This window comes from Stenella coeruleoalba (genome assembly GCF_951394435.1).
Source record: "Stenella coeruleoalba genome assembly, chromosome: 7".
In the NCBI taxonomy this organism is placed as follows: Eukaryota; Metazoa; Chordata; class Mammalia; order Artiodactyla; family Delphinidae; genus Stenella; species Stenella coeruleoalba.
Genome location: NC_137153.1, coordinates 101,950,598 through 101,967,901, shown reverse-complemented (window position 1 = coordinate 101,967,901; position 17,304 = coordinate 101,950,598). Strand labels below are relative to the sequence as shown.

The 17,304-nt window shown below is 42.7% G+C and overlaps 1 protein-coding gene across 3 annotated transcripts in view; it reads left to right on the top strand.

Moving 5' to 3' along the window:
• INIP (INTS3 and NABP interacting protein) overlaps positions 1 to 11,166 on the top strand; it is a 36,209-nt gene extending 25,043 nt beyond the window's left edge. For 2 of the 3 annotated variants that reach the window (XM_079927612.1, XM_079927614.1), the window contains 2 exons: positions 1,294 to 1,384; positions 2,525 to 6,243. In XM_079927612.1, coding sequence (XP_079783738.1) covers positions 1,294 to 1,384; positions 2,525 to 2,620 — 187 coding nt within the window. In that variant the 3' untranslated portion in view covers positions 2,621 to 6,243. Of the gene's footprint in view, positions 1 to 1,293; positions 1,385 to 2,524; positions 6,244 to 10,634 lie in introns of those variants that run through there. The other variant, XM_079927613.1, reaches the window with a different exon arrangement.
• Positions 11,167 to 17,304: the final 6,138 nt, after the last annotated feature.

Here is a 17,304-nt window from a genome sequence, read left to right as displayed (position 1 = left end):
TTTATATTTTGAAATGTGTCTCAGACTTGTCCATTTTTCTTTATTGCAACTGATGCTGCCCTGGTCCTGGCCACTCTCATTTTTTGCCTCAGTTACTACCTCCTGAATTTCCCACAGTCTTAAGTTCTCTCGAATACATTTATCAGTTGTGTCAGTTAGGATGTTTTAATCTGGAAGTAACAGAAAACCAAAAAGTTGGCCTAAACGTTAGGATATAGGTTAACCAGAAGCGTGAAGATAAGGTGATTCCAGAATGGCTCACTATCGCTTCTCGGCCTTTTGGCTAAGATCAAGTGCAGAATGGCTCACTGCAGCGGCACACCAGTGTCAGCACTGATCGAGCTTCCTTTCTTCTCTCCTTTCTGCCCTTCTCCGTGGGTCAGCACCTCCTTACTGGTCAAAATATGACTGCAGTAGCCTAGGCATCACTGTACACCGAGCCCCCATAGAGGCAAAAGCCAGAAAGGTTCCTCTCCTGTGTCCATTTTGTAAGAGTGAGGAAAATGTTCTCAAAGCCTTCAAGCAGACTACCCGTGAAGTCTAGCTGCCCAGAATTGTGAACCTTTCTCTTGCCTAAACAGGAAACCAGCAAGGGAAATGGTATTTATTGTCTTATACCAATCAAAGTTCACCCCCTGGGGGATAACCTGGCCCACCATGAAGAATGGGACCAACGATAATTGAACTAAGTATGGGTTCCATTAGTGAGAAAGAAGGGAGAGCAACAATTGTTGGGGAGATGACCAGCACTGTCTGTCACAGTGGCGGTCTTTCTGAACTGTAGTGTGGTAATTCTGATCAAATCACTCTTCTGCTTATAACACTCTTTGGGAGTCTCCCTTCACTGTTAGGATAAGGTCTTCATTTCTTAATTTATTTCACAAGGCTCTACATATCCCGGCACCTGCCTTCCTCCCTAGCCTCATTCTTTGCCAACCCATTTCTCCCCTCCCGAGCCCTGACCTTCAGTCCTACCTTTGCATGTTCTACCTTCTGCTTGAAACATTCAACTCTTTAGTTTTCTTCATAAATGTAACTTTATGATAGACCAGAGTACCTCAAATCTGTTTGAAAGCAGAGGACCATAAATCATCAATTAAAAGGAGATAATCTGAAGCCCTAGTAAATGATATAGGCTTTCTTCATATAAATTAATGTAGACAGTGGGAGAAGGAAAAAAGACTTATTCAGGAAGTTCTTTTTTGTAATCCCTATTTAGAATATCTAAAGAAAAATGTGATTCAGAAGTAAGGGAGTCTCTAAACAGTCAAGTAACTAAGATTCCCGTTTTAGCATTGCGCTCTCGAGACCCGCTCTTAACAAGGACTTCCGGGACCACGCTGAGCAGCAGCATATTGCAGCCCAGCAGAAGGCGGCTTTGCAGGTGAGGAAAGTGTGGCTGACATTCTTGTCTCATTGGAGATTTCCTGGGGCTTGGAAACCAGCACTATTCTTATTTTGTATTTCAGTGGAGCAATATCAATAAAAACGTTCCACACGTAATTGCAGTTGTTTGGTGACATTCAGGCATGCCCAGAGGATTTGAAGGACCAGATACGGCAGTAATGAAAGTATCTTTCATGGTGTTGACGTGGTCCTGATTGATTCTGTGCCACACCTGGCAAGGGCCTGCTGCACACAGAAGAGTTTAGGGTACTTGGATGGACAGAATGATCCTGAAAAGCTGAACTGGCTACTTTAATAGCACGTATCTAGTTTTTCAGATTTGTCGTGTGCCGTTACGTCCTGTGATAGTCTGACCGGTTTATTATTGTTGTTTGGATTCCGTTTTTAATGGTCAGCATGTCTGTTGTGCAGGAAATGTTTAAAGACTATAGGAATATGATAATCTATCAGTTAAAAAAATTGTTCTTATTATGATAACCAATTTTAGTATTTCATTGATCTTGGATAATTTAACTAAGATTCCTAGAAACCTTGCACTAGACATCGTTACCTATGCTTTTAAACCTTAGAATCTCAGGATTGGAAGGGATATTAAAGATCATCTCACTTTAGACAACCTATGAACAGTCCTTTGTTTAGTGACAAGGGACGTCACTGGTGGTTCTCTGTTATTTATATGCCAACATTCTCTACAAAATGTTGGTATCTTAATCACCAGTAATCAGCTGTCTTTCCCCCTTCTCCTTCCAACTACTGCCCTTCTTTCTCACTCTCCTGCGTTACTGACCAAGAGCAGAGTACTTTGGGACCTTTGTTGCTAGTTTTCCTCCCCACTCCAAGGAACAAAGTAATTCATGTCTTCGACTCAATTATTGACTGAAGAGAATCACAGGGGAGAGAGTGGGGATGATAAATTAGTACCTGGTGCAAATTGTTAATATGAATTCTTTATTATTATCCATCTCCTGTGTATTTAAACAAAATTAACAGCATAAGGACTGATTTTTAAAACAAATTTGGTCTCAAGCACTCAGAGAGGATAAGTAATTTTACTGCCTTGGTTGAAGAATTGTGACTCTTAATAGCTGAATTGCCTTTTTTTTTAACTCTTTCCCAGCATGCACATGCACATTCATCTGGATACTTCATAACTCAAGATTCTGCATTTGGGAATCTTATTCTTCCTGTTTTACCTCGCCTTGACCCAGAATGAAGAAAATATTTGTAACAAAAGTAACTTTGTAATATCAAATGCCAAAGCTACTATCAGTCAGTGCTATACAAACTGTGACTTGCTGAATTTTGGTGAACTTTTACATATTTTGTTTCTTCAAAAGAAAGATATGTGTAAGTGAAAGCAAAAAAGAAGGGTGACCAGGATGATGATAGCTCTGGAAGCTGTATTATCTGAGGAACTGATTATGCTACCCATGACTGTAACTTTTGTGTAATGCAGTTTGATTTTTAATTCTGAGTCAGACTCTGAATTGGATGTGGTCATATAAACCCACCCCACCACCAGCTAGTTGGACTGAGTATATTATGTCTACAGTAGACTTTCAAGAACCATTTAAAGTACTTAACTTTAAACAAATGAGGGTGCTTTTTAAAAATGTGAACCAATAGGCTTAAATAAGTTACATTCACATTTGCTGTTTATAGAATTGATATCAGTGTACCTTTTGAGTTTATAATCAGCGCATCCTGAAATACCCTTTAACTTGTGACTCGTTCCCCTATTCTCAATTTTAAAGGAAAACCCAAGATAAGACTAAGTTACCAACCAGTCTTAAGCATCTTTTATAAACCTATGCCACTACAAATTATGTGACTAAATGCTATTAAAAACAATTAATAAGAAATGTAGTTTTAAATTTTGCATATGCTCTTATTTAGTGTCACTGCCTGAATGGTGTGCCTGTACAGTTTTACTGCCCATTTTTGCTCTAATTAGAAACATTAACTAAAGTTGAGCCCCTTTTTGGTTATTGTAAAAGGGAAAGAATTAGGTTAAGCAAGTTTCTCAACGTGATACATCTTTAACAGAATCCAGGGTGCTTATTTAAATATGCAGTCCCTACAGCTGACCCTAGTCCCACGGAATTAGTGTCTCTAATTCAAAATAAAGTCTGAAAACCATGGGTTAGAGAATTCAGTTGTAGGTCCCTGAAACTTAGAGGTCGTTCAGCTAACCGACATTTTTTTACTTTTAATAGGACTGAAATTAAGTTTTCTACTATATCACAGATACAGTATTTTTTATAACTGACCTCATCTTGGCCTTGAGTCCCCATCCTCTCTGGTGGTAGCCTGAAATTTAAACTTTATATTCCAGTTTGGGTCAATAATTAGAATAAGTCCATCTCCCTTTTTGAAGAGTTTCTTCTCTCTCCTTCCCTTAGATATTTGTACCAACCACACAGCCCCATCTTACCCCAACTACATGAAAAGGAGTGGACAGTTCTAGATATGGCTGCGCCATTTAGATTCTTTCTGTTGAGAACTGCGACTGCTTTTCTTCATTTGGGTGAGTTGGCAGCTGTCCCCATCGTAATGGTCACCATTGCAGCGAAGGTGCCCTTTCTTCTGCTGCTGAGGGTCACCTGGGGCCTTTGCCTCTGCCCTGCCTCAGGTCCACACAGCTAGCCTTGGCCCTTCTTATCGTGGTCCTCATTTCCTTGAATTGATTTGACTAAGTTTCTGTTCTGTGCGATCCAGGAGCTACTGGCGTCGTTCTAAATCTCCCGATGCTAAGGAGATACGTTTTTTGGATTGCATAGTTTTTTATTGTTGAAGCCTCTGCCAAATGTGTGACTTTTATAACCTCGGTAAAGAGGTCTTTTCCCAGTGGTATCTTTTCTGGTCGCAGCCTTTCAAATAGAGTGAGCACTTCCTTCACCCCTCTCCTTTGAATCACGTACAAATTCAGTTCAGTTCCATGTGTATTTTTTAATACCTACTCTGTAAAGCTGTGCCCTGGGGGGAAAAGGAGAGTAAGACTTGCTCTTAAAGAGGTCACGGTGGAGAGGATCCTACTGTGGTATAGCAGTGAGGAAGCCAGCGTCCAGTGAGTGGCACAGGAGCCGCATCCCGGAGACGGGCAGTCTACACAGGCCTAGGAGTATCGATGGGATTTTACCTGGCAGGGGAGGGAAGAGCTGCTCCAGGTAGAGGTCAGGATTTCATAGTCAAAGAGAAGTAGGGACTACGACAGTTGTGAGGACTGCAGAGGATAATGGAGAGGGCAGCAGTGGGCTCCGTCAGAAGCTCTGAGGACACGTGCCAGCGTTGCTTCCCTCGGAGCGCGCGTGTGTGTGGCTAACCCACTTAACCTTGAGCTTTACGTGTCACTCTGTCTCATCTGTATAACGGGCACAGAGCACACTCTGCCTACTCCATAAAGTGTCTAGATCAGTATTTTTCAAAGTGTAGGTCTCAACACGTTACCGAATTGAGAGGCCAACTTAATAGCTGAATGGGGTGTGACCCGCTTTTTTTTTAATATAAAATAGAAAATATCAGAGTACATGGCACGTAATAATAGGAGGTTTTGTTCATGAGTCTTCCTTTTCTGTGTGTTTTACTTATTTTGTTTATTGTATGCTCCACTAGCATGTAAGGTCTTTGAAGGCAAGGGCTTTTGTTCCCTCCTTCCTTTTTGTTTACTACTGTATTCTGCTGAGAATAGTATTTGGCATATTGTAGGTAGTTAATACTTACTTAATTGAAGGAATGAATGAATGAATAAATATGACCTGAATCGTGATATAAAGGTTTTTTTTTTTTTTTTACTGTGAAATGGCAAAAATGTTTTGAAAGCCACTGCTAAATAATACAGACGATAGTGCTTTGTATGACTCTGGAATAAAAACTGAAATGACTTAATAATTTCAAAGGCAGATTTTTTTTTTTCCTGAACAATCTATAAGCTGTCTCATTATTTGTCTCAGTTCTTTGCTTTACTTTGGCAATAAAAACTCAGCTTTTATATGCACTTAAGGCCCACTGAGGCAAGGGTTTTGGCAAATATGGTTACACTCAGAACAGAAGATCGACAGAGAGGACATCGGTTCGTTAGTGCAGTTGGTCCCCCCACTGGAATCCTACCAGCTGGCACTAGCCCATTTCAGTAGCATTAAGTTCAACCAGTATTTACTGAGCGCTACCTCCTCACCTCTGTCTGCACAGTGACTAGCACACAGTTGACACCCACAGCTTTTTTTAATGAGCAAATAAAGAATGAACATGTATGGAGGAGAACTTCGCTGTCCTCAAGAATCTGACAGTCTAGAGTAGGTGACACTAGTAGCTAATGCTAATAGCACACCAGTAGTGAGGAAGGAATGAGTACATGAGCGTGGAAGGACCAGTGAAGGCTCCATCGGAGAACAATCATTTGAACTTGGCTTTCAAGATGAGAGATTCCAGCCGGGAAAGATAGGAGAGCAACATTCAGAGCAAAAGAAAAACCTGCACAAAGGCAGTCAGGAGAGCCGGTGTAGGGGCCATTGTGAAGCAACCAAAAGTCCAGTTTGGTTGGACTTGTATGGACCTTGTGGGTAAATTTGTATATGGCAATAATTAGAATGAAGCCAATTCCAGACTCTCATATTCTAGAGAGTCTGGAATTCCAGGGTGAGGCAAATGTCTAGCCGAGTATAGAGCTGGGAGTGACTGAACATTTTTGAGCACAGGCAGGTATAGAGATGAACCAATTAGGCCCTCATGAGCTCTTGGGAAAGGGGGACTTGCAAGGCACCAGAAGAATTTTCACTCTCAGTTTCTACTGAGAATTCAGACAGGCGTGTTCTGTTTACATCCACGCCTCAGCTCCAGCCCCATCTACCTCTGCTGTCTCTTCCGCTTAGTTCTTGGATTCTTAACCCAAATTTCTGTTTCTTCACCTCCCCCCTTATCTGTCTTTCGCTCTCACAGCTTTCCTCTAGAGCTCTACCTCCAAGAACCTTTTAAGAAAGAAAAAGCAAGGCATCCTTGCAAATATTCATTTAACCTTCACGACAGCTCAGTGAGTGGACGTTCTTAGTCGTCTACTCAGCACAAATTCTTCCTTTCCCCTTCCTAACAATACTCAGATTTTTATTGAGCATGACTCTTACCCAATACAGCCAGTGTGCCGACTGTCTCAGCAACAGGGGTGGGCCTTACGTGCTCCAAACGGATCAGGATGACTCCCTCTTGCCACAGCCGGTCAGCACGTGGTATATCACAGACCACGGGAACTGGTTCAAGAGTGGACACGTTACCCAAGTTCAACCCAAATGAGACTGCAGGAGAGGTTTGCTGCACGTATGGAAAAGATATTTTGTCACCTTTCTGAGACTGCTACCAAAAGGGAGTCTTTCTAGATGTGTAAAAGGAAATCATATATATATTTTTTTCCTGAGTGTTGTTGGCAGCCGTCATGTGACCATGAGGTGGAACAGCCTTAGGATGAAGCCACCACGATAAAAGGTGCAACAGAGAAATATAGAGAAACTGGGTCCTTGAGGACATCATTGCACAGCTGAGTCAATTCCTACAGTGCCGCCCTTCCTCTATGGAAGGGTATGTATGGGGGTAGTAAACCCTCATTATTGTTTAAGCCAGATTAAAGTAGGTTTTCTGTCACTTGCCATCTAAACACAAGATGTACTAACTTGCTAAGTGATCTCTTAGCCACACAGCTAGGAGGTGGGAGAGCAGAACTCAAAACTCCCATCTCGCCTCGGGTGCCACCTCCACCGCCTGCCTTTCGCTCTTGGTTGCCACCAGAGTGAGCTGCCCGCTCTTCCCTCCCTTGCGGTTCAGCCTCCTGCCCTGCACCTGCGGCCCCCAACCCTCCCATGACGTCCTTTCCTGATGATGCCCTGCTGTGATGTCTGGAATTCCTTTGGTTCAATCACCAAAATATATCTATACATACGTTCGAACTCTTTCTAGTCCCTGGCTTCCTCTCGAGGTCTCCAGGTCTCCAGTGCCTCTCAGGAGGAGGCAGATCAGGGGTTACATCCCGGCTGCGGTTCAGCTAGTGTCTGGCTCACTCACCATTGCCCCTCCAGAATATTCATTTCCTTTCAAAATCCACTTCTTAAAAATGCATGCCCCCTCCCCCCTTAAAAACGCCAGCATCACCGTTGCCCAGTACTCTGCCTGGGTGCTCCCTCCCCTTCTTTAAGGACTCGACTACTACTTCACCGTCGTCCTCTCCCCTGCGTTACCCCTGCTGCTGTCCTGGAGGTATCGGCAGCCACTGTCGTGTGACCTAATACCCTAGTCTCCCAGGTCCTTGACATCCTGGGCTCTAAAGACTGCCTTCCCCATTCTTGAGTCACTAGACTCAGGCCATTCTCTGAAGCTGGAGTCAGATAGTCCTCTTCTGCCCCAAGTTCTGCATCCCCTCCTGAGCCACATGCTCTCAGGTTCCACACTGTCAGTTATTTCTTAGCATTCCTAGCTTTCTCCACAGAATCACGCTTTTTGCCTATAAATGTGCACCTACTCAAAGATAGTCTGATGATCTTACATTTTGTCCAAGGCTGGACTAACCGTCCTTCACCGCTAGACAGCATTTGCTTCTACAGCACCTCCCACTAGCACATCTAATCACCCTACCTGCATTTGTGACCGTATGATACTCTGCCTTACTTGCTGTAATGGATGAATGGTTCACATTCTTTCGAAAGCTGGTTTCTTCATTTGTCTTCCATTGATCTACATCCTATTATTTACTGTCCCATTTCTCTGCTTCCCTGTGTAACTCCTGAAAAGAGTTGTCTATGCCAACTGCCTTTAATTTCTGTCTGCATATTGTCTCTGGAACTTACCCTAATCAAGCTTATGTCTCCACAAATTCACTGAAATTATTCTTGTAAAACCACCAGTCGTCTCCACGTGGCCAAATCCAGTTGTCAATCTTCATCCCTTGTCTCACTTGAACTTTCAGCAGCATTTTCCACAACGAATCACTCCCTCTTTCCTTTCTTTCTTTTTTTTTGCCACGCCGAACAGCATGTGGGATCTAACCTGTGACCCCTGACGTGGAAGCGCAGAGTCCTAACCACTGGACTGCCAGGGAAGTCCCCCCCTCACTCCCTCTTTCCTGAAACGCTCTCTGCACCTGTCTTCAGCAGCCCTGCACTCTCCTGGTTTTCCTCCTTCCTTATTGGTTGTTTCTTCTCAGCCTCATTTACTGGCTTCTCCTCCTTCCAAATGCAAAATGTTGGAATACCCTGGAGATCAGCCTTTCCGTCTCCTTTCTATCTACAGTCATTCCCTGGGTAATCTTCATCCAGTAGTATGGCTTAAGTACAGTCTTCTGATTGCTTTCAAACTGAAGTCCCCAACCCTGAGCTCTCTTTGTGTTGGTCAGTCTCCTGAGATGGCTGCCACCCAATCCCTCTAGGCACATGCCACTCTTCTCATCAAACGGTGGAGTCTGTGTTCCCTCCGCTCACGTGTGCTGGCCCTGTGACATGTTTTGACAAATAGGATATGGCAGAAGAGGTGCTATGTCATTTTGGACCTATCCTTTATGAAGCCTGACAACTTCTGATCTCGTCCTTTCTGGAGAAACCAGTCGCCACGTAAGAAGTCTGACTCCCTGAGGTGCCAGATATGTGAATGAAGATACTCTGGACCTTCCCACGTAGCCCACTACTGAATGCAGCCAAGTGAGTGATCCCAGCTGATGCCACATAGAGCAGAACTGCACAGCTGAGCCAGTCAGTCAACCCACAGGATGATAAATAATAAATTGTTGCTGTTTTAAACTCCTAAATTTTGGGGTAGTTTATTTATTATGCAGCAAAAGATAACTGAAATACCCTTGATCTCCAAACTCCCATATCCACCGTCAAACTGACATCTCCACTTGGAAGTCTAATAGGCAACCAAGCTTAACATGTCCAGACTTGGACGCTTAATGCCTCACCTTCCCAGCATACTCTTCCCCTGGCATTCCCCGACTCAGTAAATGGCTATTTGCACAGCCATAAATTATAGGAGTTATTCTGGACTCCTTTCTCACACTCCTCTTTCAATCGTAGCAGCTCTAGCCTCAAAGTATATCCAGAATCCCATGAATTCTTACTACTTCCACTTCTAACATCTTGCTCCAAGCCACCATCATCATATACCTAGACTTCTGCAACAGACTTCTAACTGGCTTTCCTCCTTCCACATTTGTCCCCTGTCCTTCATCTCACCCCACAGTTGGGAATTTCAACACAACAGCCAGAGTGATATTTTAAAAATGTAAGTAAGGCATCTGAAAAGATGCTCAGCATCACTAATCATTAGGGAAATGCAAATAAAAAACCACAAAGATGGCTGCTGTCAAAAAAAACCCCCAACAAATCAAAAAACAAATGTTGGTGAGAATGTGGAGAAATTGGAACCCTCGTGCACTGTTGGTAGGAATGTAAAATGCTGCAGCTGCTGTGGAAAACAGTATGTTGGTTCCTCAAAAAATTAAACAGAGTTATCCTTTGATCCAGTAATTCTGCTTCTGGGCATAAACCCAGAAGAACTGAAAGCAGGGACTCAAACAGATATGTCTGCACCCATGTTCACAGCAGAATCATTCACAAAAGCCAAAAGGTGGAAGCAACTTAAATATCCATCATCGGGCGAATACATAAACTATGGTATATACATACGACAGAATATTATTCAGCTTTAAAAGGGAATGAAATTCTGATACATGCTACAACACAGATGATCCCTGAAGCCATTATGCTAAGTGAAATAAGCCAGACACAGAAGGACAAATATGCCACTTAGATGCCTAGAGTAGTCAAATTCGTAGAAACAAAGTAGAACGGTGGTTTTACTCAGGGGCCGGGAGAAGGGGGAAATGAGTTATTATTCAATGGGTACTGAGTTACACTACGGGATGATGAAAAAGTTCTGGGAATGAACAGTTGTGATGGTTGCACAACAATGTGAATGTACTTCACGCCACTGAACTGTAACATTTAAAAATGGTTAAAATGGTAAATTTTATGTACATTTTACCATAATAATTTTTTAATATAAGTTAAGATCATGTCTTTTCTCTAATGAGTTTCCATCTCACTAAGAATAAAAGCCAAAATCTTTACAATAGATTACAACTATACAAAATATTGTCAAATGAGTCTTTGTTGGAACAAAGAGAATTTAGCTGAAAACAGGCAACGTTTTCCCCCCCTTGAATCTTAATGTACTCTTTTCTCTTTCCCTCTTAGGGTTATTAAGCTTTTCTACTGAGACGCTGTTGATCTACTGAAAACTGCCAGTGACCAAAATGACAATTGGAATTTGAGCCAAAAGTATATGTGCTTCCACCTCGTGCTAGAACTAACAGGTCTGAATGATAATGAATGTCAGTCCCTGGTCCCGAGTGATATTCTTATTCTTTGCAGCTCTGGTCAGACAAACCAGTCTGGTCCACCAGACAGAAAGCAGTTTGACCTGAGATGCCCAGCCCTTCCACTCTACCAGAAGGTGATGATGTTTTCTTAGCCCCTGCTGTCTGCCTCAATGTCAGGCGAAAGCAACTTTGAAGAGCGAGGGACCTCCCCCCGCTTTTCCCTCTGCCTGGCACGGTCTTCCCCCCTTTACCCATGTAGCTTTGCTCCCTCAGCAGTCTCAAGTCTTTACTTAAATGTCATCTTTTAAATGATGCCTTCTTGGACCACTGTATTCAAAATTTCATCTCCCTTTATCAGCAACCTTGCTTAATTTTTCTCTGGACACTTGGCACCCTCTAACATAGAATGTAACTGACTTTCTTATTTTGTTTATTGTCTGCCTTCTCCCACTAGAATATAAGGGCTGTAAGTGCAAATACTTGTGTGTGTGTGTGTGTGTGTGTGTGTGTGTGTGTGTGTGTGTGTGTGTGTGTGTGTGTGTGTGGTTTTCACTGATATATACCCCCAGTACTTAGGATAGTGCCTGGCACATTATAACAAGTGTCCAAACATTTTAATGAACAAATGAAATCAGTCTGACCATCTAAAGGGAAAACTGGCATCTTGGTCCTCAGCATGGACCCTCTCCCCAAGTGAATGTACACATAGACATACACACAAAAAAACCTACGCCTGTAATCTTAGGGGTTCCTAGACTCCCTGAAACCCAGCCACGGGTGCCAGGTTAAAACTTCGGTCAGAAGGAATTTAGCTGTACCTCTTTGGGTGCTTCTCCAGTGCAGTCCTTTGGAAATCTTCTCCATGCCACAGATGTTATGACTGTTGGGAGTCTCCCAGGAGATTCCAGAGCCTTGTAATATTGTAGCCAATACAGTGAGGCTGGCAGCCATAATTCTGTTAAGAAAACAGGAGTGTGTGCCAGCCCCTCATTATTCATTACCGAGCTATTAATTCAAGTTCTCTTAGGAAAACGTCCAACAGTGAAAAGACAGGCTCTGAGCAGCCGCAAGCTAAAGCACAGCCAGCCCTCTGTCCTGGTGTCCCGGGTTAGCCACTTCTTGGGGCAAATGCTGAGCTGCCCCCTTTGAACACACCTGGCTCCTTGGGGATGGGAGTTGCCCTGCAGGGGTGACAGTGACTGGATCCTGGTCCTGTTCAACGTTGCTAACTCCCGAGGCTGCAGAATCCAAGAGGACTGGCTGCTCCTTAGAGGAGGAGCTCACATGTCCAGCGTGCCGGGCAAGAACTGAAGGTTGAGTAAGACTTTCACAAAAGAAAGGGGTGATGGCAGAGGAGCGGGTGGAAGGAGAGGGCCTCCTGGGCAGAGGGGAGGAGCAGGCCCAGTGCAGAGACGCGGGAGTGGGGTAACAGCACGAGCCAGCCTCCACGTGGAGGGTGTGGCGCTTTATCAGAAGGGCTTTGGAGAGCCATGGGTGGGGTAATGATAGAATAAGGTGTGCATTTAGTGAGATTTTCCCAGGAAGCAGTGGAGGATAGACTAGTAGAGGCAAGAAGACCACTCAGGTCGCTTTTACGTGATCCTGGGGCAAGTGGTATGGGCTGACCAAGCTGGTGGCAGCGAGCAGAATGGGAAGGGGAGAGATTCAAGGGTTATTAAGGCGGGTAGAATTATCCAATGATGGAAACACAATGGAGGATGAGAGAGGAATGGGGGGAGAGGGAGGATGGAGGTCATGGAAAATGTCAGGTTTCTGCCTTGGGCAACACGGTGGATACAAGCGCCATTACCTTAGGAAGAAATACGGGTGGGACCTGGGTCGAGGAGCCCTTCTCAGCTGCGGCTCCACTAGAGAATTAAGCACTGCTGCCCTAAGGCCTCCACCGTCTGGAAGGAGTGAGCGTCTCTCCCCTGATCTAGAATGGCACTAGTTCTCAGGAGAACTGAGAAAACAGGCACTCGGGTTGCATTCTGCATTCTGCGGTTCAGACAAAGAGCCCCGGTTGAAAAAGTTTTCGATAACGTAGGTCTGCTTATGCTCAGGCCATGGGAGGGGATGAAATCGCCTTGACAAAATGTATAAAATTGAATCAGTATAAATGACAGAGTCAAGGGACGAGGTGCCTGAGAATCTAGAGACGCATCGAAAAAATCAGGAGACAGCGACACCTTAAGTCCTCATGGAAGCCAAGGAGAAGGTAACTTCAGACAGAAGAGGCTGGCCAAGCTGTTTCCCACAGCGGGTGGCTGCACCACTGGTGACGCTAGAGAGGATTCTTGGGGTACATGTGGGCAAACACTTTTAACTTTAGTAGTTATGTATTGTTATCTCTATGTACTGCAAGTAATCCAGCATTCATGTAGTAATATAAATAACATAGCTAACAGTTAATATTTTTTGACAGTTACTAGGTACTGGCCATTGTTCTAAGTGCTGTATATGTATTAATATTCTTACTTAACCCTCACCACAATCCTACAAGCTAGATATTGTTATCCCCTTTTTAAAGATGAAGAAATTGAGGCACAGAGAGGTCAAATAACTTGCCCAAGGTCACAGAACTAGTAAGAGGCAGAACTGGGATTTGAACCTGAGGGGTTTGACTCCAGGAACCCTGCTTTAAAAAAAAGGATTTATTTCTGGCTTACTCAAGTAAAAGAGAAGGATCAATTTCAAGAAAATAGCAAATAAATAATAGAACAAGTGGACTCAGCTATCACAAAATTGTTAAGGAGGGACACGAATGACGGACACTTGGGAAACAGTGCCCTGGCTGCACTGTTACATTGAGGAGGAATGCATGATAGTGAGCTGTACATAGTCTGTACATGTCCTGAGACTACAGGACAAAAGGAAACATCTAGATAATGCTGTTCCCTGCCTATGGGGAGGTCCAGTTGCATCCTTTCAATTCTGGGCCATTATCCTAGGGACAGAAACAACAAACCACAAATATCGTATTAACTGTTATCTGTCAAAAATGCTATTTGTTATTGGTGGGCGTTAGATTCTTTAATAATGTCTTGAAAGATTCCCTGGGTTTTTTAAATGACCGAACTCTTACACATTATCACCGTACTTAAGTGTATTAGAAATGTGCTAAATTACTTCCATGACTGCATTCTGAACATTTCAACAGCTGAGTACATTGTAAATACTCCGGCAGGAATTTTGATTTCTCATCCTTATTTCTTTGGGATCCCATGAGTAATACAAGAAGCTTGTTTATTGCTGAAATATATCTTGCTTAATGTCTTTCATGTCTGTCCCTGGTGTCTTACCAGCAAAAATGGTGGTGAAAATGATCCTAAGCAGAGGAAGAAATCAAACAGGGAAACCGAAAGAAGAAACAGAAAAGGGAATGTACTGGGGAAGGAAGATGGGCTGCACACCTTCTGGGGCTCCAGTCCTAATCTGGGAGAGGGCAAGAAAAAGGAGATGGAACAGACTGAAACAAGCCAAAAGGTATTGTTCCTGAGAGATGCCCTCAGGCACTGGGAAAGAATGTCTTGACACCTAAGGGAGAGTGGGCAGGCACCAGGCCATTGACGCCTCTAGCTCTGTCTACCCTACCTCATACACCCTTGCTGGTCCTTGCCTGCAGGTTCTCTCATTCTTTCAAGGTTTCGGTAGCACATAGTTTCCAGAGCAATGCCATGAGGAGTAATTGTCCTCAGGCCTAGAAGGCCATGTGCTACCCCAGGCCTTCTGGGGCCCTGGCTCAGTGTGCCCATCTTGGGTACTTTCAGCATGATGGATCACATCTCAATCTGTATGTTACAGCTAAGGCTGCTGGGATCAACCATATTTCCACAGATCGACTCTCTGTATTAAAGGGAGAGACAAAATGTGTTGCTATGTAGTAGATGCAAACCAGGCCCTGTTAACAATTAAAATTTCACTGGTTCTTGCCATTACTGTTACAACTCACCACCCTTGCCTGAAGATGCTCCTTGGGTATCATCTAGAGGGCCTCACTTGTATTTGTCAGCATCGTTACTCTCACCTCTCCTCAGGTCCTTCCCTTCAGCTTGAAGATTCTGTGATTCTATAAGACTGGTAAGGAGGGTTGTGGAGTCTCTAGTACAAGAGCTTTTTGTGTGTTTATTTTAAAGTCTGCCTTATAGAAAATTTCAAACATCTACAAAAAAAGAGAGAAGAGTATAATGAATGCTCATGTACCCACTGATCTGCTTTACCGATTTATATCCCATCTACACCTCCATCCTCTCTACCCCTCTGGATTATTTTGAAGAAGATTCTTAAATATTTTAGCATAGATCTCAAAAAGACAACTCATTTTTAAAAAATCTAGTGCAGGAGTTTTTAAACTTGGGTTTATGTATGTAATGTTGCATGCAAATACGCATCTTCTTGAGAAAATGACCTACAGCTCTCATCAAATTTTTTAACTGGTTCAGGAGTCTAAGATTTTAAAATCATTGCTCTAAGCAAAACAATGAGAAGAGATTAAATTTGCTTTAGGGTCAATATTTGTGAATGAAACCTCTCATCTTTTCACCATTACCACCATTACTTAAGTATTTTTCAGAAACTTGTTTCCTAGGAATGATTTTAGCTGTTGTATATATAGAACAGTAAATTTCAACTTTAAAAGGTTTTAGGATTAAATGCACTCTCCAAAAGCCATAAATACTAATTTAAAGAGCAGAAAAACATTAGAGGCATGTATACAATGGTCAATATACAGTCACCATGAGAGCTTTCCAAATGGGCCCTCAGCCTGCCAAGTGAAGGAATCTACATCAGAGAACCAGAGGGAGAGTCAGTCAGAACTGATTTCACCAGAAGCATTAGCTCAGAGGCAGAGAATACAGGCACAGAACTGCTCAAAATGTCCCTACGTTTTGCAAAATACAAAGGACAACATACTTCCAGGAATGTGATGCTAAAATAAAAAAATTCAGAAACCATGCATACTGCTGATTAAGTTAAAATTACGCAGTTATTTTAATAAAACAGACATAAAATATACATTAACATTTTCTTTATTTTCAAAAATCTGGGTTAAACAGGCAAGCTGCATGTACATAAACCAAACCAAACAACACACCAACAACTTAAAAAAAAAACAAAACAAAAAAACCCCAGAACCTTGCAAATTGTTAAGACTATACTGGACTATCAACTAGAGGGCTGGACTAAATGAACAAGAAACCCTGACGCTCTATGACATAAAACTGATGCCATACGTGCTTTCCCACTCGGGTGATCCCACGTGCACATACATGTGTGTACATGTGCAGGCATCACTGGAGGAAGAAAGAAAAAGTTGAAAATGGTACAATAAAATAATTCAAGTTACTGGCCATTTCCTCTGTCCTTCAGAGTGATGTTTCCAGTGTTAAGAAATTATGGATGCCTCCTCTACATTTAAAAAAAAATCCAGAACAGTGAAAACACCAGGACACAGTTTTATTGCTATCTTTTGGAACGTACGGCTACACAGAAAATATTAAAAATTTCAATAAAAGCAACGTGTTTCTTGTCTAAGTAGTTAAAGTGAACAGACTTTTGTTAGTCACAGCCAAGCAGGAGGAGACCCTGGGAAAGGTTATAATTGGAGCTTTTCCAGAAGAGGCTCCTACCATCTGCAAGAGGTTTGCTATGCTTCAGAAGGAAAAAAGAAGCAAACGCAAAGCAACCAATTCACTTTTGCATTTCTAAATTTAAAGTAAACGTGCTGGTGTTGTTGAAATTTTAATTTCCAGTTTAAATTGTCATGACCACTTGGGGCACAGACAAAACCTTTATATGACCAGGAAGGAACTGAGCAAGGCCAATGACACTCAGTGTTCCTGTGTGTTTTCAAGTCTGTTCAGTGCAAGCAAATGAAAACCAAAAGAAAGCAACCCAGCTTTAGTTCTAACACTGATAACTGTAGACCCTGGAAGGAAGTAATTTAGTGGGTTTTTTTGTGTTTTTGTTTGTTTTTACTGCTTTTATTCCCTTACTATCTGAATTTAAACACAGTTCCATAAAACTTCAAGTATAGCTAAGGAAAGCACCTCACTGCCCCCAGCCAGCTTCCTGCTGTTGAAACTGAACTTTTCTGGCATTTGTACTAAAACAAGTTTCATTTCTCCTGATCTCTTGTTAAAACACAGATTTTATCTTCTGTAATTTTCTAATTTTGCACCTGTTGTTAGTTCCGAGTTTGGGAAGAGTGGAGAAGCACACAGGATGGCCTCCACAAACTCTGGTCTAGGCTATCAGACACCAGGACGAACGTGGGGACCCCTTGCCTTTTCTCACTTGGAAGCTAGGGACTCTTTCAGGATAGTGTTTTAAATGGTAGTGGGGAAAACAGCAATTTAAATTTTATTTGTAGAAAAAAGTATCTGAATTTTCTGTTTTTACTATAATGATCATGCATCACTTCAGTAATAAAAATAAAGAAACACAATGCGGTGAGGTGGCAATTGTTTTTAGGTCCATTTTCTTGTATTAGTTCAGCCCATTTTACGTGAGGACTTTGGGCATTTGGGGAGATTTTTGTCTTC